The 25,383-nt window shown below is 45.6% G+C and overlaps 1 protein-coding gene across 1 annotated transcript in view; it reads left to right on the forward strand.

Annotated features, from left to right (window-relative positions):
* ADAMTS17 (ADAM metallopeptidase with thrombospondin type 1 motif 17) overlaps window positions 1-25,383 on the forward strand; it is a 347,079-nt gene that overhangs the window by 264,793 nt on the left and 56,903 nt on the right. The window contains exons 16-18 of the mRNA XM_047086834.1: window positions 8,525-8,682; window positions 11,577-11,736; window positions 14,301-14,436. Of these exons, the coding sequence (XP_046942790.1) occupies window positions 8,525-8,682; window positions 11,577-11,736; window positions 14,301-14,436 (454 nt within the window). The remainder of the gene's footprint in view (window positions 1-8,524; window positions 8,683-11,576; window positions 11,737-14,300; window positions 14,437-25,383) is intronic.

Genomic DNA, 25,383 nt, shown 5'->3' on the forward strand with positions numbered 1-25,383 from the left:
CATTGGCCCTCTCTAAGGTCTGCCCGGTACTTGAGCACCAGAGTAGAGTGATGTGCTCTTTATGCTGCTGTGGGGACCAGCAGGGTGCTCAGAGCCTGCCTCTACTGCCAGTCCCCTGGGATGGGACATGCTGTGACCCGTGCCGTCCCACCAGCCCTTCTCCTTCCTATGTTCTGTCTCAGGTTGGATTTCAAACTGGAGGTGGCTGATCTCCTACCCAGGTCCTTCTCCTGGGCTTTCTCATATTATAATCTCCTCCGTCTGTGTTGCAAGGTGCCGTTTGAGATTGAAAAGAATTTATAAGACACGATCTCTCTCTCTCTCTGGCTTCAAACTTAAGAATTAAGTTGTTTTGGCTCAAATGAAGCTCCTGGTGAAATGCTTTTAGTTCAGCTTTTATCGCTAATTTTTTTATTAATTATATCATTATCCACATTCCTGCCTTTGCAGCTTCAGAAGGATCTAGGTCTTTCTTTGAAATGGTCTCTACTTGAGAAACTCCAAGTCTCGTTAGACAGACATAAAACAAACCTCTCTTAGGCAAGTTTCCAACGAAGACCACTGTCCTGTCACTTAAGAAGACACTTTGCAGGCACTCAGATAATCCTCACACATGTGCTTTGGGGAACGGCGGGAGTAGGGACAGGAGCTCTCATTCCTGAGTGCCCACACCAGGGCTCACCAGCAAGCAGCCGCCTGGGGCCCCTACTGTGTCCCAGGCAACCCTGTCACCTCCTCTTCAGATTTCTCTTCTGCCGTCCACTCTGCCTCCATGAGGCCACCGCTGCTCCTTAAGCCGGGGTGGAACCTTACAGGTTCATACTCAAATCCGTCTCCATCAGCCCTGTGGTTTTTCCACCTGCCTGGCGTGGACACTGTCCCCGTCTAGCCTGGCCCCCTCATTGCAGCTGTCTGAGCTGTCGCCGCAGATGGAACAGTGCTTATACATGCTTTCCAAAACAGCCTTGTGCTGCTGCTGGCAGCTTCCTTGGAGCTATGGCCTTTTTACCAAATTCTCAAAAAGCCCACCCCCGCCCCTTTCCTCCCACCTGAGGAAATTGGGTCAGCCTCACTGGCATCTGTCACCTTGGGTCACTCCCAGATGTTACCCTTTCCGACTGGTTCATCAGCCCTTGCCTACCTGGAAAGGACATGTCTACCCCCTGGGGTCACCGGGTGTCTTTGGGAGGCAGACATTGCCTTTGACCCTTATCTTATTCAAAAATCATAATCTCAATATCCCCAGAGCTGGCACAGTTCTAAGGTCAACTTATTGGCTGGCCAGCAGGTGCCCCTGCAGGTGAGTCCCTTGGCTTCCGGTCCTGGCTTCCGAGACGTCCCAGCCCCAGGTTTCTGTCCAAAATAGGAACGTTATCTGTGCTTTTCCGTAGCAACCTAAGAATGACAGAAGGATGTCAGAATCCTTTAGATTGTTCAACTTCTGTAGTAAACACAGATGTTTTGCTGGAACCCACTTTAGGGCCAAGTAAATAGTGATGCTGCCCATGGCGGGGGGGGGGGGGGGGGGAGGGGGTGGGGGCGAGCTCTCCTATTGGCTCCTCTCAGCTCCCAGAGCCTGTGGGCCACACATGCAGGTAACAGGAGCATCGACGTTTGTGGTTCCTAGTCACTGAGCCCTGCTTGGCTCTGTAGACCTGACCCCTAACCGCCCCCCATTAAGTACTGCAAAGTATTGCTTTTCCTATTTCGCTGAGGAAGAAACTGAGGCTCCAGGGATTCAGCAGCTTGTCCAAAGGTCCTCATTTCATCTGGGCCTGTGGCAATCCACAGAGCCTCCTGGAATTGCTCTGATGTGTTCCATTACAGCCAGAGATCAACAGAGGGAAACGACTTTTCCCTGGCTAACATGCGTTAAACCTGCCCATTGCTGTGACTTATTTATGTGGACTTCAAAGAAGCGAACCTCCAGCCCAAGGAAATTGGTTCAGTGTCTCAGGACAACTTCCCCAGAAGCACCGGGCCTCCTGCAGAGGGGGGAGCCAGCTTTTGTCTTCTTATCTTATTCATAAATTTTAATCCCAGGATTCCAGGGCCTGGTGTGTGAGCAAGGGCAAATCCGAAGGTGGTCCATGCTCATTATGTTTCTAAAGTTAGTTCAAACAAGCCTTGTTTCCACTCGGGGCTGGGTGCTTTGGAAGTCAACCCAGTGTAACTTTGAATTACTCTCACATTTGCTGGGAGCAGTTCCTGAAGAATTTCACCCCACCTACCTTCAGCCCACGCTGCCTGGCTTTCTGCTCAAAACCACCTGGAACAGGAAATGCCTCTGCAGTTTGCATCCACAGCTAAGAACAGAGCTGGCAGAACTGTGAGTGGAAATAAAAGGAACTGACTGGATGCCAGGATTAGAAGTAGGTTGACTGTGGGTCAAGTCTTCCAGTGGAATCCAAGAGGGAGAAGGACAAAAAAGAAGCAGCTTCTGCACAGCGCCATGCAAGAGGAGGCATGGGGATGGGGTTGGACCCCTCATGCCTGCCTCCAGCCAGCTATAAGGAGGAGCTGTGCCCTCCCATCAGGAACGTCCCCGTTCCCCCCCCCCACCACTTGCTCCCCAGTGAAGTCCAGGGATGATGTGTAGATGTTCACAGGGCAAAAGAAGAGCCCTGGGATGGAAATGGACATTTGCCACGTGACCTCACGTTCCAGGCCGTTAAGGAGGTTTCGTTCTTCACAGGTAGCGAGAAAGAGCACGTGCTCATCCTCATCCCTGCAAAAGTCTCTCCAAAAGCTGCCAAGAGGCTTCTAATGGCTCCTGAGCCAAATACACAAAAGCAGGCGCTGGTTCTATCTCAGACGGTGGCTTCAAACATCCAGCCTCTGACCCAGGCAGAACCAGCAGGCGAAACTTTGCTCCCCAGCGAATCCGAACTTCAGACAGCACAGATCCCATCAGGTCGCTCAGGATTTCCCTGTGTTCTGAACTCCATCGTTTGCCTGTCAAATCAAAGCATCTGTCTTCATTTCAGTAGCCCCTGTTGAGTTTCTAGGCCTAAAAATCTCAAACTGCCTACGACAAGCGGTGTCCTTGCCCATACCCATCGATGCCTCAGGATTGAGAGGGACAGGAACTTGTGGGGCCCAAAACTTGTTTAACTCAGGGGCCCTCTTTAAGAAAAGGAACACCACATTATGTACAAGGCCTTGGAAAGTATTCCTGCAACTTGGGGGGTGGGGGGGCCCTGGTGCTTCCTCCTGGCGGGCTCTGGCAAACCCTGCAGAGTGAAGGAGCGCGCTCAGGGTAGAGGCTGCTGCGATGGGCCAGGGGTGGTCTGCGTTACCGCTGTCTGGAGCTGACACGGCCCCGGGACATGGTTTTCTCATTGGACGCACAAGGAACCTATTTACTCACTGCTGATAATGATCTTGATGTTCGGAGATTCTCTGAGGCCACTGTCCCTCCCTTTTGAAGGAATCTCAGGTGCTAAGTTCCGATTTCAGCAGGAAGTTCCAGGGTCACCGCTGGACCCCAGCAAAAACCTTGCAAATTTTGAATCTTGCTGACTAAATTACTCACCCGAAGTCAGTAGGTTTGAGGCGATCTCCATGCTTCTTGGGATTGCTGAGCTCCTACTTTTAACTCTGTGTTTTTCCTCCCACTGCAAAATTCACAAAGTATGGTCATCACGATCAAACTGTCCTGAGGATGGGGGTGCCAAGTGGCAGTTGCGAACCCACGTTTGCAGTGCCTGGAAGCTTGCAGCCGCCCGTGGAGGTGACCACAAGCAGAGCTTGGACACGCAAAGTTTATTCATTCTGGGGACGTGAGAGCCCCACCCACCCACCCCCAAAGCTGTGATACTGGGAGACTTCACCAAGTCAGCAGCTCCACACCAGGCCCTCCAGAACAAAGACAGGCACTTCCAGAGCTCATGGGGGTGCCCTAGCAGCGGCATGTGGCTTGGAGGAGGTCTGCGTTCACTGAGGGCACACAGATTACTTGAAATCCTCCATGGTGGGGGCATTGACCCCATGGGAGCAACAAGCACTCTAGATCTAGGCTTCTTTCCTAAGGGGGCTGGTTACCAATGTTCCACTGACTGACGTGTTCTTCCCCAGTCGGCTGCTGGCCTTGTTCTGGCATAGCCTGCTAGCCACAGCCTGCCCCCTCACTTCCTTTCCCCCAATTCTTTGACCACACCCACTCCTCCAAAGCAGAGGACCTCCTGCAAGGTCTCCTCCGCCTACTCCTCTGGTAGGGGATCACCTCTGGTGATCGGAGGCTGATGAGCCCCAAGCCCCAGCTGGCTGGACATCTGTCCCCTGCATCTCACCCACAGTGGGTGCCTCTGCCAGCAGAAGCAGGGATCCCCAGGCTGGCCCCCACACCTCTGCGCACTGTTTCTGTGGATGGTTTCATAATCATCTCCAGGTGTGCCCTCCCTCACTTTTCCCAGGCCTTCCCACTCCTGACCCCCCAGATGTTTGACTTCTGGCATGGAGGCCGGGTAGCTTTCACGTTTTCAGTTTATAATTCACTAAGTCACTTTAAAGTGCTTCCCACAAAGGGCGGGGAAATGCACAAACAAGGCTGAGTGAGAAAGAGTCACCTCATCCTGAACATTAGTGTCGGACAGGAGCAGAGGCCTGGGAGACAGTTTAAGGCATAGATAATGTCAGACCTTCTAAATCTCTGGCTACTAAGCTTAACACTAGTAAGGATCCTAGTGTGGTTTCTAGGAGTCCACACTAGTAATCTTTCCCAAACTGCTCTGCCCCTATCATGGTTAGTATTTTTTTTTTTTTTAACTGACCTCCAAAAAGCAAATGTGAAAGCAAAACCCAGTTCTCAGTTGCTGAGCATCAGCTTCAGGCACAGCTGGATCCAGGAGCTTTAAATATTATGGGAAAATATTCTCTCCCCTGGGCACTGCTGTCCTCTCTCAGTTGACCTTATTCTGGGGGCCTCTTCCCATGTACTGGTAACCCAGACTTACATCGAGTCTCTGGGCAATTCTGTGGTAAGAAGGCTGCTGCTTCCCAAGGTGAACGAAGTCTTGGGACTGACTCTCACTGTCCAGGGTTGGGTGATGGGTCCATGCCTGGAACTGGGGTGAGTTTGGGGTCTGCCCAGCATGGCTAGAGGAAGAACATATCCCCAAAGGCAACCCCAGGTTGTTACTTGAAGAAATAAATGCCAGACAACAACACACGATTCATAGCAGCCATAACCTGAGAAGAAGGTCAGGGCCCCAAGTCTTAAACCCAAGGCCCCAACCCTGGGCACTGACTGGGGGAGTCAGCAGATGCATGTGGGTAGGCCGCGACAAGGAGCACAGTCACCCCAGAGTGCCTCTGGTGTCTGTGTGGGCAGTGGGTTCTCTGAGATGGGCCCAAGCATGCTGGTGGTCAGCATGTAGCTCTAAAGAAACTCTTCTGTTCATCCCTCTAACCCCAAGTTACAGGGCGGGGGGGGGCGCAGGGAGGGGGGGTCTTGACATGCTCAAATCCCCCACCCCAATAACAGGAACACTGAAACTTCTCTCCCCTTCTCCACCCTCTACAGCCACTCTTTACCTCACCTCCTTTGCCCAGCCAAACTTCTAGGGAAAAAGAAAATTCCTTTGCCTCCCTCTTCTCCACACAGAGCCTTCCTCTCTCCACCAGCCCACCTCAGGAACATCAGTCGTGGCCGCCCAGGTCAGGATCCATGCCATCCAGTCCTTGCCTACCAGGCACTCCCAGTCCACTCCTTCTCCCTGCCTCTGCGTTGCTTTCAGACAGTCTTCCCCATCTGCCCCTGTCCCTGTCCCCCGCACACACATATGGGGGCCCCGAACTCACCTCTGCCACAGAGTCTATGAAACTGTTGTGTTCATCCATTCTCTCACCTTCCATACAGGGAGCTGGCTGAGGGCAGGAGCTGTGTGCTTAGCACCTGCTAGGAGGCCCTCAGAAAAGCGTGAGGGGCTGACGGCGGGGGGGGGGCATGTGTGGGTCACTCCCTATGCTTCCCAGTCTTGTTCTTTTGGAGACAGTTCTTTCTGAGACTCTGGCCCCTCCTTTGGCCTGTCTGCCACATCCCACCAGCCTGCACTGATTTCTGAAACCAAATTTTCATATGCATGTGCAAGAACCAATTTTCCAAACCTATGGAGAAATTAGAACAATGAACACCCATACAGGCTTCACCTAGATTCCCCAATAATTAACATTCCTGAACACATATGAGGCTGTTCGTTCACTGGAAGCTTTGGAAATCTGCAAAGTTAGTGATTTTTAGGAGGGTATATGGAATGTGAGACCCTGTACCCATTCGAGCCTGGAATTTGTCCTCTTTAAAAACGAGGGTGACATTTGCCCATCTCAGCATTTTTCCTAAAACTCTCGACTGAGGTTATAACCTAAGGAATATGGGGATTTATATAGCCAGAATGGTAAGGGTGCTGAGCTTGGTCTGTTTAGGTTCAGGTGTCTACTCGTAATAGCTGTGTGACTTTAGGCAGGTAACTTAACCTCTCTGGGCCCCCATTGCCTCATCTGAGGAAAGAGCAAAATGATCCTTTACCTTGGAGAGTTGTTGGGAAGGTTACATGGGTAAAAGTACATGAGGGGCTAAATCAGAGCACATGGCCCTTAAATGGTGCCTTTAGGCGGTGGCTGAGGAAGCAGAAATTGTGAGTATCCTGATACTCTCACTTCCTTTCAGGAGCCAGGAAATGTCAGTAGCAGGTAGAATTTCTTGAAGGGAAACATTTGATTCCAAGAAGTAGAGCCTTCTCTCTTCTAAGCCTTCCCTGGAGTCCTGTAATCCTCAACCGCTCGCTCTGCACAACCACCCTGGATATGAAACCCCAACTGGAAGTTGCTCTACTGGAAAGCGGCCCTCCCTGTTTCTTTCTCAGTTTCTCTTGGCAGTTCCTATAAGCAAGGAGTCCTGAGCATGCATGTCCTCTGCGTGTGCCAGGAGAGCCTTGCTGGGCGGGAGTGAGGGCTGGGACCATCATGTCTTGGAGATGAGGAAGCAGAGGCCCAGCGTCTCCCAGGTGCTTGTGGCCTGGCCAGGACCGGGTCCAACCAGATCCTAACCCAGCCCGGAGCTCACGGATTCCGGGTTCACAGGAAGCCCCTTTTTGGCTTCAACTCTTATTATGCAAAATCGGTATTAAATGCAAGTGTTTTATTTCTGGCCTCGGTAAGCAGAGAAGAGGGAGCAGGGTAGAACGTGATTTCACTGACTGTGGACGGAGCAGTGTCCCCAAGCCATTGGGGGCATCGGGGGCTCCAGCTGTATTTACAGAGACTGAGGCATTGCACTCTGGGTGCCCTGAAGTTTCATTTTTGGGGCGGCATAAGACGGTGTCACCTACTGTCATTTGCCACCTTCTCCTAACTGCCAGTGTAGTTCTTTGCTTTCCTAAACAACAAAACAAAACAAAACAAAAAAACGGGCTTTCACCACAGAGTGCTCTCCTCATGAGAACGACAGGACTCCAAACCTCAGCGAGGAGACACTAACGAGTCACCGTCAGCCCTCAGACCATCACTATGTGGCTTGTGTGGAAAAACCACAGTTTTGCTCCGGCCGATCAGCACACTGTTGGCTTTGTCTCTTCCAACACATTCTGTACCCGGTGGAGGCGTGAGTCAGCAGAGTGAACCCGAAGCCCACGGAGCCCTAGTCTCACAGCCCTGGTGGAGCTCTGCCGTCCTGTCTGTGGGCAGCCTGGGTTCCCGGACTCGACCGGGAAAGAGTTAAAAGAGTCACGGTGGTTTCTTGAGGAGGCATCCACTTTACTAGTGCAGGGCTATCAAATCCTTAAGAGAAGCCGGATTAAGCTGTAACTTTACGGCTCTTCTTTTTTTATTTTTTCTTAATTTATATTTGAGAGAGAGAGAGAGAGAGAGAGAGAGAGAGAGTGCACAAGCAGGGGAGGGGCAGAGAGAGAGACAGAGACAGAATCCGAAGCAGGCTCCAGGCTCCCAGTTGTCAGCACAGAACCCCAAACGGGGCTCAAACCCACACGCCGTGAGTTCTTGATCTGAGCCGATGCCGGACGCTTACCCGACCGAGCCACCCAGGTGCCCCTGGGCTGTGACTTTAAGAAGCCCCAGGTAGGTAACAGTCAAATGAGTTGATGCGTTTTGCTAAAGCAGCAAGTCCCTCTCGGTAGGCTTGGGCACGTTAAGATAGAATTCACCCACCAGGCAGGAGACCCTCTCCCCTGGGAGTTTAGGAACTGTGATTGTGCTGTGTTTGTCTCCACCCTCTGGCGCTCCTCCCCGCACCCCCACTGGGTGGGTGGATTCTGAGGCAGCCCACACTGGAAGCTGCCGCTATTGCAACCGCTCTTTCTCAGGTTTCTCCAGGTCCTGTGGCCCTTGGGCTGTTTGCCCCCTGTGAGCCAGGTTTCTGTTGCCTGTACACAGAAAACTCACCTTCTATCACTGCACGCCACCCTCCTCCCTTCCCCTGTAGAGGCGGAGGCTGAGACCTCTGCCCCACCACTCAGGACACCCAGACTGACTCCCCCTGGTTCCCATGGTGTCCCCTTTTTCTTCCTAGCCCTGAAAGACACCAGTAAGAGATCCATCAACAGCGACTGGAAGATCGAGCTCCCCGGGGAGTACCAGATCGCCGGCACCACTGTGCGCTACGTTAGAAGGGGCCTGTGGGAGAAAATTTCTGCCAAGGGACCAACCAAAATACCACTGCATCTGATGGTAACTTGCTGTGCTTTTGTGTTTGTCTTGAGCCTGGTTCTCCAAGGGGTCTGCTGACTCTCTTCTTCCCTGGGACCTGGGGAGAGGTTCCTGAGGACCTGGCTCCTGGTGGGTTACCTGGCCACCTGCTGCTCAAGCCTCCCCCGCCCCCTCTCTCTCTCCATCTTCTCTTATCTCATCCCTTTTGCCACATGCCTGAGAATTTCCCCCTCCCAGAACTTCGCCCTGGCTCTTCACTGGCAGAGAGAGTTACCATCTTTTTCAAAAGGAACCGCCTCCAGGAAGGAAATACTTCTCCATGTGGCAGCCAGGGAGAATTGGCCTCATCGAGCAGACAGCCTCACTCGGAGTCTGTGTTTTTATATCAGATGGCACAGATCCGCCCCACAGTTTGTATATCCACATTGGAAACTACCTTTTGGAAATGAACTGTTGACTCTCTTTCCAAACCAGCGTCGCTCAGATTTTCCAGACTCGGCTTGCAACAGGAGTTCGGGAATCGGGAAGGAGAACCAGGTTCTACAGGAAGATTTACTCCCTGGGTAGTCAGCCCAGGTTGGGGCAACCTTGTCTTACCTCTTGTCTCGGGCGGGCATCCGGTGTAAACCACTTTATCATCGGTCATACATCCTTGTAAAAGCATTAAAGATCTCCAGAGAAGGGGATACCACCATTTCTTTCTCAGGGTCCAGAAGTTCTCATGGCTAACTTCTGATAGCTCATAATTATTGATTCCATGTCTCATTCCAAAGAACGGATTTTGTGGCAGCTTGTGCGTCTGTAATCAAAGCACATTTTGTCCTCTGTGCTTGCCAAAGTCTCCGCTTGGAAATTTTTTTTTTTTTCCTCCATTAATTTTCGGTCTCTGGCAATCTGCAGCCGTTCAAGGTTAGGTGACAGCCAGAAGATTCCCTGGCCACTTCTCAGGGAATCCCCTGAGGAGACCAGCTCTGCCTGCGAGCACGGGCACCCAGTACAACATCACCCATGATGGCCCTACCCCTGCTACACCTTCTGACGAGATCAGAGTGAACTGGTTTCCATGCATGACTTCAACCGTCCTGCAGCCTGCCCGTGCGACCAGCACTCAGCCCACGAAGTCCACTGTAGACGCAGCCTTGCAAGTTTGATTTCTGGGCCCCAAGAACCTATACTGAAGCCACTGCCCTGCAATAGATTACTGGATTAGAACAAATCCTCGTGTCCTGATGTAAGAGGAAGCATAAGACGAGATAAAAGCCATGCAGCACTGTCACCTGTTAGCACATGAATCTGCTTTATTATCAGACCCTAAGACGGGTATATTTTCCTTCTTTGCCCAATGCTTTCATCAACTGTGAGTGAACCGTCAGCCCATCAAAGCAAACGCGCAGCCTGGACTCATGCAGACCGTGCCTGATAAGACTCAGCTGAAGTTCCAACCCTTTTTAATATTTATTAATCACTTTTCTCTCTTGAAAAATGATTACTTCAAGTTTTTAAATCCAGAAAGGAGACGTGCCCCTCTGCCTCTAAACAGAAGTCTGCTGTCCCCAAACTGGGGTGCATACATTGCCTGCAGGGTCAGGAGTGTCCATAAAAGGCACGGGGACCTGCATTTGAAACCAATTACACACTCACACACACAAATTATACGTGGCTGCAAAATTGCATGAAATTGGTTTCATATGGATTCTTGATTCACCAGTCTTATTCCCATACTGAGATAATAAAGATCTTTTAAAGAGGTTTTTTTTATCTTTTTTTTTTTTTTTTTTAACTGGAGGCATTTTTCCAAATGCATTACTGCACGTCTGTTTCTTGGAGAAGTGGATGCGTATGCGGTTCAGGCTGCTCTTAGCACCTCACCCCCACCCCACCACTCAAGCTCTGGGAGGGGTGGGAGATGCTCAGGAGCTGTGCGGTCCCCTCACCGGGTCCAGGCAGGTGGAGCACACCCGCCTGTAGCCGTCTGCTGCTTCTCCAGGCCTGGAAGTGAACTTGAGAGCTGCCTTGACCCAGAAGTACCCACTGGTTCTGAGTCTAGCCCAAAGACACGTCACCTCCAGCCAGGCTCCCGCAAGAAGGCTTGTTCTGCACCAAAGCGTGTGTGTCGAGAAACAAAGCTGAGAGAGCACTTCTGTCTTTACAGGGCTTGTGATGCCTTGTCATACAAAGAGCAGGCCCATCCATCTGCTCACTCACCAGGATTTCAGACCCAAGGGTCCCCAAGCTGCAGGATGGCTCCCCGCCCCTCACTTTGAGCTTTCAGCCTCGAGCCAGGCCCCTGTCACCCCGTGGGCATTGACATCCTAACTCCTGTGGCAGCAAGAAGGCTCGTGCGTCCTTGGACTCCTAAACAGAAGTCCCCAAGGCTCCTCTGTGGTGGGCTGTGTTTGCCCTTGAGCCTGCCTTCCATGTGTCAATGACCGGTGCTAGGGGACTGAAGAGTGATGTTCATTCTCAAAAAAGTAGAATAACCCTACTTGTTCACATGCCTTTTTAGGGAAAAACAGTATGTTTGTGTCTTTCTTGCTGCAAGGGCAGCTTCGTGGGTGAGTATGCGGAAACAGGCTCTTTTCTCTGCACCGAGGGGCTCTCCACATAGAGTTCAGTGAGAGCCCGCAAATTTGCCTGTCTCCAAATTCCTCGTCCAAACTGGTCCTGTCTCCAATGGGAAGGGGCAGAGCTCCCTGCTGATGGTTCACATACACTCCAGCCCCTGAGTTGAGTATCTGAGGAACCCAAGACCCAAATAAGGGGGTGCCCCTAGACTGAACGTGTTTTGAAACCCAGAAACGAACTGGTTACCCTGGTAGAGAGACAGCCCCAAGGGCGGCCTGGTTTGCAAATTCAGCAAGCCCGGATGCTTCCGCTTGATTCCAGAATGGCCTTTTATTTTGCTGCTGATCCAGGTGTTGTTATTTCATGACCAAAATTATGGAATCCATTACGAGTACACCGTTCCTGTAAACTACACTGCCGAAAATCAAAGCGAGCCGGAAAAACCCCAGGACTCTTTGTTCATCTGGACCCACAGCGGCTGGGAAGGGTGCAGCATGCAGTGCGGAGGAGGTGAGCATCCGGGGTCACGTGCCCATGGGGTGTGGGGTTTTGCTCAAGGAAGGTTGTGAACTCGAGGCACTCGGCAGCCAGTGCACAGGGCACAAGAAAGGCTGGCCATATCACCTGTATTTCCCGGGAAACTTTAGCACACCCCTCTGAACTCTCTCTGCAAAACACTTGTGTAGCCTTCCAAACTCCTCTGTGTTGGAGCTGTGCCCCCAAGGCTGCTTTGCCTATGGCCCAGGGCCCTTGGACTCTGACCTGAGTGGAGGTTTGGCCGCTATGCAGATACATCACAGGTATGACACGTGAGTGACCCTGGGAATGAACAGGATAGACCTTCACTTGTTACTGTTTGGTGGAAGGGAACCAGATGTGTTGCCCCAAAATACTCTTTCCTTTTTGCCACAGGTGTCCCACTACAGGATACAGCAGAAGGAAAAAGCCCCACGAGTCTGATGAAACATTCCGAGCATGAGTCCTGGCTGAGTTACAATTTGCTGCCATATATTAGCAAATTACTTACCCTATCTATACTAAAATGTTCTCACCTCTCAAATAGAGTGATCGGCCCCTATGCCTACTGCAGGGAAGGAACTGCCATACTGCAAAAATTAGTATCGGCAAAAGGTACCATATTCATTACGGGGAGCAGTAGGAAGCCATTCTGAACTCTTAGCCAGCAGCCCCTTGGGACAGGGTAATTTGTCACCCTGATAGGACACACAGCCCAGTGATGAGAGGTGGGACACTGGATGTATGGGTTTTTATGGGCACAGAGTTAGGATGGAGAGTTCACCTAGACTCTGGAATGCCAGCCCAGAGAGTGGGATGGCCCCACCAATACCCAATCCCACATGGCTATTGACCACTAAGATGGTGTTTGTCAGGTATCTGATATGTAGAGGATTGCTTACCATTTAGTGACTTGTCCCATTTCTAATAGGTAGGAATTCTATCCATAACATCATTGGGCCATCAGACACTGCCAGGGCCAGCTGTGAATTCCTTCCTTCTCCTGCACATCTTGGCTAACTGCCCTTGCTGTTTGTTCTTAGCCTGTTCCTCAGGCAGCCCTGGCAGTTGGCATAGCTTCAGGAACCCTCATCAGCCCTGTCGTTGTCCCACTTTGCACTTCTCCCTAGGAGCCCCCCATCCCTCAGCTGTCCCCCTGTGCCAATGTCCCTGCAACCTCCAAATCCAGCAACTCCCATATCCCTAATTGCCAGACTTTTTTCTTGGGCAAACGAAGCATGGCCCAAATGGAGCAGTTAGCAGGCTCCCCTCAGCTGGGGGCGGGGGCGGGGTACTGTTCTGTCACTGTTGGCCCAGTGGCATTCTTTTATGACACCAGTGACTCTCAGGTTGTCAGATGACAACCGATGACTCACCATTGTCACACCTGCAGCCAAAACGAAAATGTGGCTTGAGATGGCCCCATGCTTTCTGCACTCACCCAAGGCTGCAGTTGCAGGCAGTAACAGTTGATGGTGTAATTCAGGACTCCACACTTTTGAGGCATCCCTAAAGGACAAATTCTCCAGGAGACCAAGTGAGAAATCTGGGGTCCAAATAGTTGTCCTTGACATCCTCTTAATCTTTTATTGCCATACTTCCCAAATAACAATGAAAATAAAATACAGCTAACATGGAGTGTTAACCCTTGCCAGGTTCTGTTCTAAATACTTTATATGTATCGCTTAATTTTAACCATCCCTGGAACACCCTAAGGCACGGGGGTTAAATAAACCAGCCTGGTTGAGAAGATCGAGGCACAGAAGCATGGTGGCTGGCTGCTGATACGGTGATCCTTATGCTAGTGATGGAGCCAAGTTTGAAGCCAGGCTGCCTGACTCCAGAAACTACCCTCCCTGCTCCCTATCATCTGCCTCCGTGGCAAAGTCATGACCAAGCAGTGTGTAGGGTGCTTTGGGGACACCCAGAGAATGGCTACACCCATCTGGGACAACCAGGTAGTGAAGTTCCCAAATGCAAGTGATACCCTGGACAAGTAGTAGTTGGCGAAACAGATTCTCAGATTGGCTCGAGATTGCCTGCCTGGACGATGCAGGTCTGTGTGTCCTTCAGACCAGCCCCTCTGCTTCTCACTTCTCTCCAACACGTAGGAATTCTGTAATAGGGAGCCGTGATCTTCTGGTGAGGGCTGATGTACAGGTAATTAATCAAGACCAGACCTGCATAGACTTTAAATATCAAAGGAACGGATAAAGAGATTGGCAATCTTTGTTGGAAATTAAAGAGCCAAATCAGAACTCTGGCCTCAATGAATCCCAAGCTGTCTAAGCACATAGCTAATCTGAGGTGTTGCCTCTTTCTGATCCTGTTCTAGAATCTTCCTCCTGCCCCATGGTGCCCCTTGTCATGTCTTACACACCCTCATCCCTAACCTTATGGTTCTTTATCTCTGACAACCAATAAAGCATTACAACAGCCACCTTAAAATGGCAAACTGATCAAAAGACGCACCTGAATGTTCCTCCATCCGCATCAATGAACGGCCTTTCCAGGTGTGTGTAGCCATAGCCTCTCAGTTCCCTGTGTTTGGTTTCCAGGGGAACGCAGAACCATTGTGTCCTGCACACGGATTGTTAACAAGACCACAACTCTGGTGAATGACAGTGACTGTCCTCAAGCAAGCCGTCCAGAGCCCCAGGTCCGAAGGTGCAACTCACACCCGTGCCAATCACGGTAAGTCACTGTGTTCTCAAACTTGGACCCTCCAGGGTCGGGGTAGAAGCACCTATGAGTTGGGGGGTGAGATACAGTTAACACCACAGTACCTCTCTCTGCCACGTTCTCTTGTTGTTGGCAAGTGATTTCTGCTTGCTCGAAATACTGACTTTCTGGCGAGAGGTCTGATAAAAATGTACAATCCTAGCTAGAAGGTATTTTTTAGCAGGCCACTAAGAACATCTCATGCAGAAAAAATCATCACATGCTTTCAACTGATACATGTCAGCTCCCGCCAAGTTATTTTGTCTTGGAGAAAAAGGAAATCGAAGTCAGAGTGTGAGAACCCATGAGTAAGTAACACAGGTTAGTGTCTGTGGTTGATCTGTTTCAGTGGCTGAAACTAACACCAGTGAGTGTGGATCTTGCTGTACATTGTTTAGAACCCATCAGGAGGTCTGTTGCCAACCCCAGCTTTCGTGGCCATGTTTCTCATGTGCTCTGGAGTGAATTTTCTTGGGCTGTCAACCGAGATGAATGCGTGAAATGTGTTTGTCAGTTAAGCCTCCTTATTTCCAGCCATTTCAGTGAGACTTTGCATAGCGCTGTGGTTGTTAGAGTGTGTAATATCACCCCTGGCCTCCCATTCTGCTCTGGGTTGCGGTACATGGTTTTTGTTTTGTGGTTCTCTGCATGTTTTTCTTTTATAAAGAAGCTGGACTTTTGACATGGCAGCTTTTTAAGACCAACTTGTGCCTCTCACCTGGTACAAAAGTTTCGCAAAGCATTTTGGTTTTCGTGCCAACCTCCTTTGCTTTGTCAAACTGGTAAAGTGTGTATGAGTGAGAGAGGGAAGATAAGAGGGAAAGCAAGAGGTGAGACTTACTCTGTGGGTTGTGTGTGGTCCATGGCAACTTAAGGATGAAGGTGGGTGGCAAGGGGAAATAGGTGAGGGGGATTAAGAGGTACAAACTTCCAGTTACAAAATAAATAAGACATGGAGATAAAAGTCTCAGCATAGGGAATATAGTCAATAAGATGGTAGCGGTGTTGTTTGGTGACAGATGGTGACTACACTTATTGTCGTGAGCAATATATAGAATTATTGAATTGTTATGTTGTACATGTGAAACTAATATAGTGCTGTATGTTAATTATACTTCAATTTAAACGAAAGAATAAAATTCCACCCTAACACTGAAGGCCATGAGGAATGGCTCACTCTCAGAAGTCTCCCTGAGCATCTTTGGTATGAGCAGCCATCCCACAAATGCATCAATTGGTGAATGAATCAACCACACACACCCAGGACCAAAGAAGGAAGGCCTTGCCACCGTGAAGACTCAAAGATCAGACAGGTCACAGAGACAGCCCAGCTCTGTGACATATTGGAAAGTAGGATAAGTGAATCTAGAAGAGGAGAGGTCAGCATGGGCTCAAGGGCATGACGGAGCAAGAATGAACTTAGGAATCCATTCAAGAATTATTTTATTTTATTTTATTTTATTTTATTTTATTTTTTTACATTTATTTATTTTTGAGAGACAGAGTGTGAGCAGGGGACAGGCAGAGAGAGAGGGAGACACAGAATCAGAAGCAGGCTCCAGGCTCCAAGCTGTCAGCACAGAGCCCGACGTGGGGCTCAAACCCACAAACCGTGAGATCATAACCTGAGCCAAAGTCAGACGGTTAACCAAGTGAGCTACCCAGACACCCTTTATTTTATTTTATTTTGTTTTATTTTGTGTGTGTGCAAGCAGGGGAGGGGCAAAGGGAGAGAGAGAATCCCAAGCAGGCTCCACGCTCAGTGCAGAGCCCAATGCAGGACTCGATCTCACAACCATTAGATCATGACCTGAGCCGATATCAAGTCAGATGCTTAACTGAGTGAGCCACCCAGGTGCTCTAAGAATCCTGTTTTAAAATCATTTATGTTTTCAAACTATTTTAGTGTCCAAATATTTCTAAAATTATGCACATAAGCCAAATAATATAAAACATGGAATCAGAGTTTCTCTGATTGAATTGAGACACATATGTGATGGGGAAGAGAAGCTCAGTGTACTCTTTCCTTCTTCATATCATAGTAGGCCCACAGTGTCTCTGCAGAATGCCAACGAATAGAATTTAAGTAATGGGGTTACTTTTATTGGACCACCTCTCAATATTCTTCACTAATGATACTCCTAACTGTGCTGAGCACATAACCATCTTTGGTAGCAGTGTTGTCCAATTTGAAATGTGCTGTAAAAGTATACACCTGATTTCAAAGGCTTAGTATGGAAAGAGATTGTGAAATATCTTAGTAATTTTTAATACTGATTACATGTTGAAATAGTTATATTTTGAATACATTGGGTTAAATGCAATATATTAGTAAAATTCACCAATTTCTTTTTAATTTTCTAATATGGATAATAGAAAATTAAAATTACATATATGGCTCATGTGTTAATTCTATTGAACTGCACTGCTATAGATTAACATAGCAGTCACAATGTTCAAGATACAGTCCAAAATTACTAGACATACAAAAAAAAACCCCAGAAACATGTGACCCATACATTAAAGGAAACTGACTCCAAGAGGACACATATATTGAGATTAATAGATAAGAATTTCAAAGTAGCTATTATAATTATGCTCAAAGACATAAGAAAAAATATAGCCACAATCAATGAACATATAGGAAACCTAAGCACAAAAAAGAGACACTCTAAAAGCAAACAAAATTTCAGCACTGAGAAATATAGTGTCTGAAATTTTTTTGAAAAAATCACTCGATGGGCCTAACAGCAGATGATGAAAAAAAAAAAAATCAACGAACTTAAAGATAGAAGAATAGAAATTATCCATCTGGAAAATGGAAAGAAAAGATTGTTGACAGTGACAGAGACTCCGTGATCTGTGCCATAATATCAGGCATCCTAACATAAATGTAATTAGAGTCAGAGAAGGGGAAGAGGGGAAGATTAGGGCAGAAAATAATCATAAACAATGACCAAAAATTTCCCAGCTTTAGTGAAAGACAGAAGGGAGGTAATTAGGTTATGCCTTGAGCATTTCAGCTAGATTCCAGATGAATCCAAAGCTCCATAACAAAGCTCTGTGATCATTACACCATATTACATGCAACACCTTTATGATTTTGCCACACACAGATATTCTAGGAAGGAACTTTGTTGCACTGTGAAACTCTAACGAGAAAATCATGTCGGAAAACACCTACAAAAGTCACATCACCAAGCATGAATTAACAAAGGTATAAACTCTATAATTCAGTGCTACGGAGCTGCTCTAAGTTTGGATGGAGAACATCGAGTGTGTGTGTGTGTGTGTGTGTGTGTGTGTGCGCGCGCGCGCTCACAGAGCATTCTGACAGACCACAGGCCTGCAGTCTCACCGTGGTTGAACACAAGTTCAAGCCAAACACACTTTAGACTAAAAGTAAGCTCAGAGGCACATTTTTAGTATCTCCTTAGCACGAGGGTTAGCAAACTTTTTCTGTTAAGGGCTAGATAATAAGTAGTTTTGGTTTTACAGGCCACATAAGGTTTCTGATGTCTGTTTTTCTTTGTTTTGTTTATAACCCTTTTAAAAATGTAAAAACCTATTTTCAACTCCTGGGTTGTAGGAAAACAGTCTGCAGGCCAGACTTGGCCCCACCTTAGATTACTGCTTACCCTTGCTCTGCCCTCTGGGACTCTGGGACCACAGCCTCAGCATGAGCCCAAGTTCTAAAGGTACTGCCTCAGGAAATACGTGTTCTTATTACACAAAGAAGAACATGTTGTTATACCTAGTTACTTTTTATTGCCCAGTTGTTCAGTACTCTTTTTAAAAGCACCCAGCCTGGCGCGCCTGGGTGGCTCAATCGCTAAGCGGTTAAGCTTCCATTTTCGGCTCAGGTCATGGTCTCACAGTTTGTGAGTTCCAGTTCCATGTCAAGCGCTGTACTGACAGCTCAGAGCCTGGAGCCTACTTCAGATGCTGTGTCTCATTCTCTCTCTGCCCCTCCCCAACTTGTGCTCTCTCTCTGTCTCTCAAAAATAAACAAATGTAAAAGCACCCAACCTGACCCTAAGTGCACGGTACAACATCAGTAATTCCCCTCATCTGGCATGTATTTGTTGAGTACCATCCCATTCACCAGGCCCTGTTCTAAGTACCAAGGTATTTAGAAGTAAGAAAGACACACAGGTTCCTTGTTCTCATGTGACTTGGTTTCTCCCTCCCCCTCTCTGACCTACCTTTCTGGGTCATCTTTTTTTCCTCTCTGACCCCCTTCCTGACTCTGTAAAATCATATGAATCAGACTTAAAGAATGAGTGGAGTTTCCAAGAGCAGAGGATAAAATGAAATTGATAGAAGACAGCACCTGAAATTTGTCTCAGAGCCTAGAAAAGAAAGCCTGGATGCCTCTTTTAGTCTGGTTTTATTTGTTGTTTGTTTGTTTATATTTTAAACCATCTGACTTTGTACTGATTCTTGAAGTGTGGACTCATGAAAATGAAGTGTCATGGCTTATCAAAGAATATTGTTTGAAGAAATGTGATCTGATAGATTTTAAAATTCCTATAAATCTTAGTAATATTTATTTATATTTAAGCACACAGATGCACACACATGTATGTATATACACACATACATACACTATATATGCAAATGTTATATAGAGATATATATATATGCACATATGTATGTACACACACATATATTTGAACAATAAAACTTGAATTCTTGCATAGCGTGATCTAGTTGACCTGTCTTCAGAACATATAGCAATATGGACGAAGGTGAAGAAAAGTGAAGAGATTGGCCTCAGAAAACTAGTGCTAAATAATCAGAAAGAGATTTAATCTGTAAGTAAAAACTGGACCTTAGTGAAGGGGGCGAGTGTGGAGATGTATAGCATCTGGAGAATAAATGACTGTTTCAGGTGGGATGGGCATGACTGGAAGACAGAGCCTGTAACCTGGAAGGAGAGCCCAAGATCCCAATGGTGTAAATTTTATTGAAGGAGCCAAAATGCAACTCACTGTTGAATCTGGCAAGGTGAAAGAGCCTTTCTATATTATTGTTACTCCTTGACCTTTAAAACAACAGCAATGTTTGTCTTCTCCCTTATATTTTTCTTTATTTCCCCTGATCTTTCTTTAATTTTCTTCAACCCTCTTTTTCCATCAAGTTCCCGACAGTTTCCTTTACCTTCCCAACTGCACACCATTAGCACCTCTTTATTCTAATCCTGCCCCTAGCTCTGTGGATACTTCTCCCAAACCCTGCCATAACCATACGGAATCTGGAATCTGACACGCAGGGCAGATGGCCTCTCTCCAGCATCTTGCACACCAACACAAACACATCGGCAAATCTGGCCCCGACATTGGCAGGAGAGGCAGAAATCACAGATCAGCTCAGCTGTTATGACTGTGGCCAGCAGCCTTCACCTTGCTGACCACAGTCTGCAGGGAAGAGGCCCCACCATCATTTGGCATCCAAAGAGTAACACCGTGTGCCAGCTCCTTAAGACCCAGTCCCAGATAGTGCTGGAGTAAGGAGGTGGGGTATGACAGGGAGATGGGCTCATTCTGGAACACATAGCTCATGCTTCACCAGATTTAATATGTTTGCAGTCTCTTAGAGCTTATTGGCCACTTGCAAAGGCCATTCCAAGCTATTAGATGTTTCCCATAGTATTTATGATTTGAACTTCATCCCAGACAGTACATACTGTACTGTACATTGAATTACAGTGATTCAGAAAAGAATATCTAATATCGTACTGCCAGTTGAATTGAATAGTCATCTGTAAGGAAGTGTATTTGGATTTTAAATTTGTCCTCTTTGCTCATTATCTTAACCAGGTGTGCCTTGTTTTAGTTAAAATGGAATGGAACCCCTCCTGTTTTTATGAAAGCATATTCGTGTGTGTGTGTGTGTGTGTGTGTGTGTGTGTGTGTGTGAGATCATGACTTAAGAATGAAACCTAGAACATGTGGATCTTTAGACACAGCCAAAATCTGAACAGAAACATTGTTTAATCCATTTCTAGCCAGTCTAAAACGTTAAGCTTTTAAGTTTCCTGCTTTCTTGGAAAATAAAACAGGTAAATCTAATTGCCACATCTCTATCTACCATGCCCTGGATGTGGGAGGCCAGAGGAGGCCACCTTTGGCACTGACTGCCCCCTGTGGCAGAACAGGAGCCCATGATGTAGGACTGCTCATGGGCAGGAGGGCAAGGCCTATGGTTGTATGTTACTACAAGTCAACAGTGATAGCCTGGGGATCTTCAGAGTGGGACTCCCCTCTTTCAGGCTTGGCCCACTTTTCAGACACCTTAGCATATGTCCACAGGTCTACGATGAGGGGCACCCCACAAACCATATGAAATAACAGTGCCTGAAAAGGAAAGATAGCAAATAGCATTACTGATCTCTTACATGCCTTATCGGTATGGGAATGGTGAGGAGAAATTTAGATGGATTCCAGATCTGTTTTCCAACACTAATCAAATTCCAGAATTTCACTGATATTTAAATTAAATAGTAAAGCTTTGAAGCCTTTAGTTATTTGTTTAAATTAGGAAACATTCCATATGGAGAAAGAGAAAGCATTTCAGAGTACTATTTTGAATTTGAAGATGCAATTTTCTTCTTTTCCGCCATACTTAACCATTTGATTATTTGAACATCCCTGTCCTTTGATTATTACAGAGGACAAGAGAATTCTGAGATACGAGTTCCACAGGTAACAGAATTCTCCTGTCAAGAAATATTTTACATGTAGACCCTGGGGTCCATTAAAAGTCCTTCTCTCTTTCTGACTTTCTGAGTATTAAAATATAAAGAGCATTGAGCACTCAATGTTTGCATTGATTTTTTTTATGCTGCAATTACAAAAAAGGACAAGTAAATTGCAAAGTTCAAACTCAGTCTGAGGAATAAAAACAAATACAACCAAGATCACAGTGAAGAAATGAGAGGGAAATCTGTACTCTCCACGTTCTAGGGGAAAAAGAAAACATCAGACCAAGAAGGAATGGCTCTATAGTGGGAGTAGACGATGAAGTATTTCTGACTTGTAGAATCTCTGGAGATATTTCAGAACTGAGGTTGGGGTATGCTTGGTGGCAGCTTCCCAGATTATTAGCCCCTTCTCATGAAAGCCACTGATGACAGTTCTGTGCTGGCTGGCTCTCTTACAGGAATAAATAGTCCATAGATATAACTGATTTTTTCTAGAAAAGTATTATTCTTTCCTCCTTATTTGTATACAAAGACTTTTCGAAGTAAAAGGATGGAAAAAGATGTGTCACAAAAAGAAAGCATAAAAAATCAGGAGTACCTTGGGGCGCCTGGGTGGCTCAGTCAGTTAAGCATCCGACTTCAGCTCAGGTCATGATCTCATGGTGCGTGAGTTCGAGCCCCGCGTCGGGCTCTGTGCTGACAGCTCAGAGCCTGGAGCCCGTTTCAGATTCTGTGTCTCCCTCTCTCTCTGCCCCTCCCCTGTTCATGCTCTGTCTCAAAAATAAATAAACATTAAAAAAAATTTTTTTTAAATCAGGAGTACCTATACAAATACCAGACAAAACAGACTTTAAAACAAAACAAATTGCTAGAAATAAGAAGTATTTTATAATGGTATAGAGCAGTCCATCAAAGATATAACAATTATAAATGTGTCTGTACCTAATAACAGAGCCCTAAAATATACAATATAAAGAGAAAAATAGTTCAACCATATTAGAGACTTTAATGCCAGACTTTCAGTAATGGATTTTTAAAACTAGAAAATATCAATAAGGAAGTATAAGACTTGAACAACACTATAAACCTACTAGACCTAAGAGGTATCTATAGAGCGAGAGCAGAATATACATTCTTCGTATGTGCGTGTGAAACATTCTGCAGGATAGACCATCATCTAGGCCATTTAATAAACCTCAACAAATGTGAAGAGACTGAAATAATGCAAAGTATATTCTCTTACCTTAATGGGATAAAGTTAGAAATCAACAACAGAAAGAAATTTTGGAAATTTGCAAATGCATGGAAATAAAAAAAAAAAAAACACAAAACTTCCTAAATAGCAATTGCATCAAAGGGAAATCATGAGGGAATTTACAAAATACTTTCAGATGAATGAAAATGAAGATACAACATATCCAAGTTAGACAATGCAGCTAAAGTAGTCCTTACGGCAAATTTTATCGCTGGGGGTGGGTGGGTGGTGATATTTGAAACAGAGAGTAGAAAAACAATAAAAAGTCAGACCAAAAGTTGATTATATGAAGAGAACAAAAATAAAACAGTGACATTTAACTAGATCAACCAAGAAAAAAAATGAGAGAAGACTCAAATTACTAAAATTAGAAATGAAAGAGGTTATAAGGGAATACTACAAACAGTTGTATGCCAATAAATTTGATAACTAACATAAAATGGACAAATTCCTAGAAAGATACAAGCTACCAAAATTGAATAAAGAAGAAATAGAAAATCTGAATAGACCCATAACAAGTAAGTAGATTAAATTACTAATCAAAAAGCTTCCCAAAAAGAAAAACCCAGGACCAGTAGCCTTCACTTGCAAATCCTACCAAATATTTAAAGCAGAATTAACACCAATCCTGCACAAACTCTTCCAAAAAAATAGAAGAGGAGGGAATACTTCCCAGTTTATTCTATGAAGCCAGTGTTACCCAGATAATAAAACCGGACAAAGACATCACTAGAAAAAAATACTACAAACCAGTATCTCTTATGAGCATTGATGAGGGGCACCTGGGTGGCTCAGTCGGTTAAAGTCGGTGGCTTACTCAGTATCAGCTCAGGTCATGATCTTTTGTGAGGTCAAGCCCCGCATCCACCTGTGTGCTGACAGCATGGAGCCTACTTGGGATTCTCTCTCTCCCTCTCTCTGCCCCTCCCCCATTTGCATGCATGCTCTTTCAAAATAAATAATTAAACATTAAAAAAATATTGATGAAAAATCTTCAACAAAATGCAAGCAAACCCTATCCAGCAACACATAAAAAGGATTATACGCCATGACCAAGTGGGTCTTATCCCAAGAATGGCAGGGTTGATTGACCATTTGAAAATGAATTAATGTAACACATTATAACAATGAAATAATTTTTTGAACATGATTATCTCAATAAATGCAGAAAAAGCTGTTGACAAAACCCAAGACCTTTTTGTGATTTAAAAAAACAAACAAAACAAAACAAAATTCAACAAACTAGAATTGGAAGAGAATTTCCTCAACCTGATAAAGGGCATCTATAAGAAATCCACAACTAACATCATACTTAATGGTGAAAGACTGGATGTTTTTCCTCTAGGAACAAGAATAAGACACAATATTCTGGCCACTTCTATTCTACATTTTACTGGAGATTCTAGCCAGGACATTTAGACAAGAAAATGAAATAAAAGGCATCCAGATTGGAAGTGAGGAAGTAAAACTACCTCTCTTTACAGCTGTCATGATCTTGAATGTAGAACATTCTAAGGAATCCACTTAAAAAAGTATTAGAACCAATAAATTCAGTAAGGTTGCAAGATATAAGATCAATAAGCTAAAATCAATTGTATTGCTATACAGTAATGATGAACAAACCAAAAATGAAGTTTAAAAAATGCCATTTACAATAACATCAAAAAGAATAAAGTATTTGAGAATAAATTTAACAAAAGAGGTGCAAAACTCATACTCTGAAAACTACAAAACATTGTTAAAAGAAATTAAAGAATATCTCAATAAATGGAAAGATGTACCATGTTCATGGCTTGGAAAACCTAATATTGTGAAGGTGGAAATATTCCACAAATTGATCTACAGATTCAATGCCATTTCTATCAAAATCCCAGCTATCTTTATTGCACAAATGGATAAGCTGATCCTGAAATTCAAATGGAATTGTAAAGGGCCCTGAATAGTCAAAAAAAATCTTTAAAAAGAGGAACGAAGTTGGAAGACTCATACTTCCAACTTTAAAACTTACTACAAAACTACAGTAATCAAGATAGTGTGTTACAATAAAGACAGACATATAGAACATGGTATATATTTGAAAGTCCAGAAATAGACCCTCACATTTACTGTCCATTGACTGTTGACAAGGTGGCCAAGAGGATTCAATGAGGAAAGAACAGTCTTTTCAACAAATGGTATTGTGACAACTTTATGTCCACACATAGAAGAATAAAGATGGGCACCTGGCTCACACATATATGAAAATTAACCCAATGATCAAAGACCTAAAGAGCTAAATGTATAAAATTCTTGAAAGAAAGCAGGAAAAAAATCTTTATTATGTATGATTTATTAGATATGACAGCAAAAGTACAAGCAAAAAAAGAAAAATAGATAAATTAGGTTTAATCAAAATTATAAACTTATGTGCTAATAGGCTCCCACTGTGTCCTGAGATACCCTGAAATATCAAGAAAAATGAAAAAAAAATTAAGCAAATGAAAAGACAACACGCAAATGGGAAAATGTATTTTCAAATCATCTATCTGATAAGAGCCTTCTATCTAGAATATATAAAGAACTATTACAACTCAATAATAAAATGACACATAACCCAATTATAAAGGATCTGAATAGATATTTCTCCTGAGGAGAAGGGAGAGAGAAGGAATTGGGGGTTGGTAGCAAAAAGGCATAGAGTTTCTTTTTGGCATATTAAGAATATTCTAGATTGTGGTAAAGGCCACTGAATTGCTGAATTCTGTGGCATAGTTATATCTCCATAAGGCTGTTAAAAAATAAACACACAAGTGCACATTTTAAAAAGTGCAGGCTCTTTCAGCTCTAAGCAGAGGACTCTAGCTGGTTCCCATGAATACAGAGGCTGAAGGGCCAGCCCCAACCCAGAACCCAGGTATCTCAGAATATGTGGAGCTCAAGACAGGAGCATTGGCTGAAATACCTTAGGTGTCACCTCTTA

The sequence above is a fragment of the Lynx rufus genome, unplaced genomic scaffold, assembly GCF_022079265.1.
Source record: "Lynx rufus isolate CCGP_SWC_20201006 ecotype Redwood Valley unplaced genomic scaffold, mLynRuf1.p SCAF_21, whole genome shotgun sequence".
Taxonomy (NCBI): domain Eukaryota; kingdom Metazoa; phylum Chordata; class Mammalia; order Carnivora; family Felidae; genus Lynx; species Lynx rufus.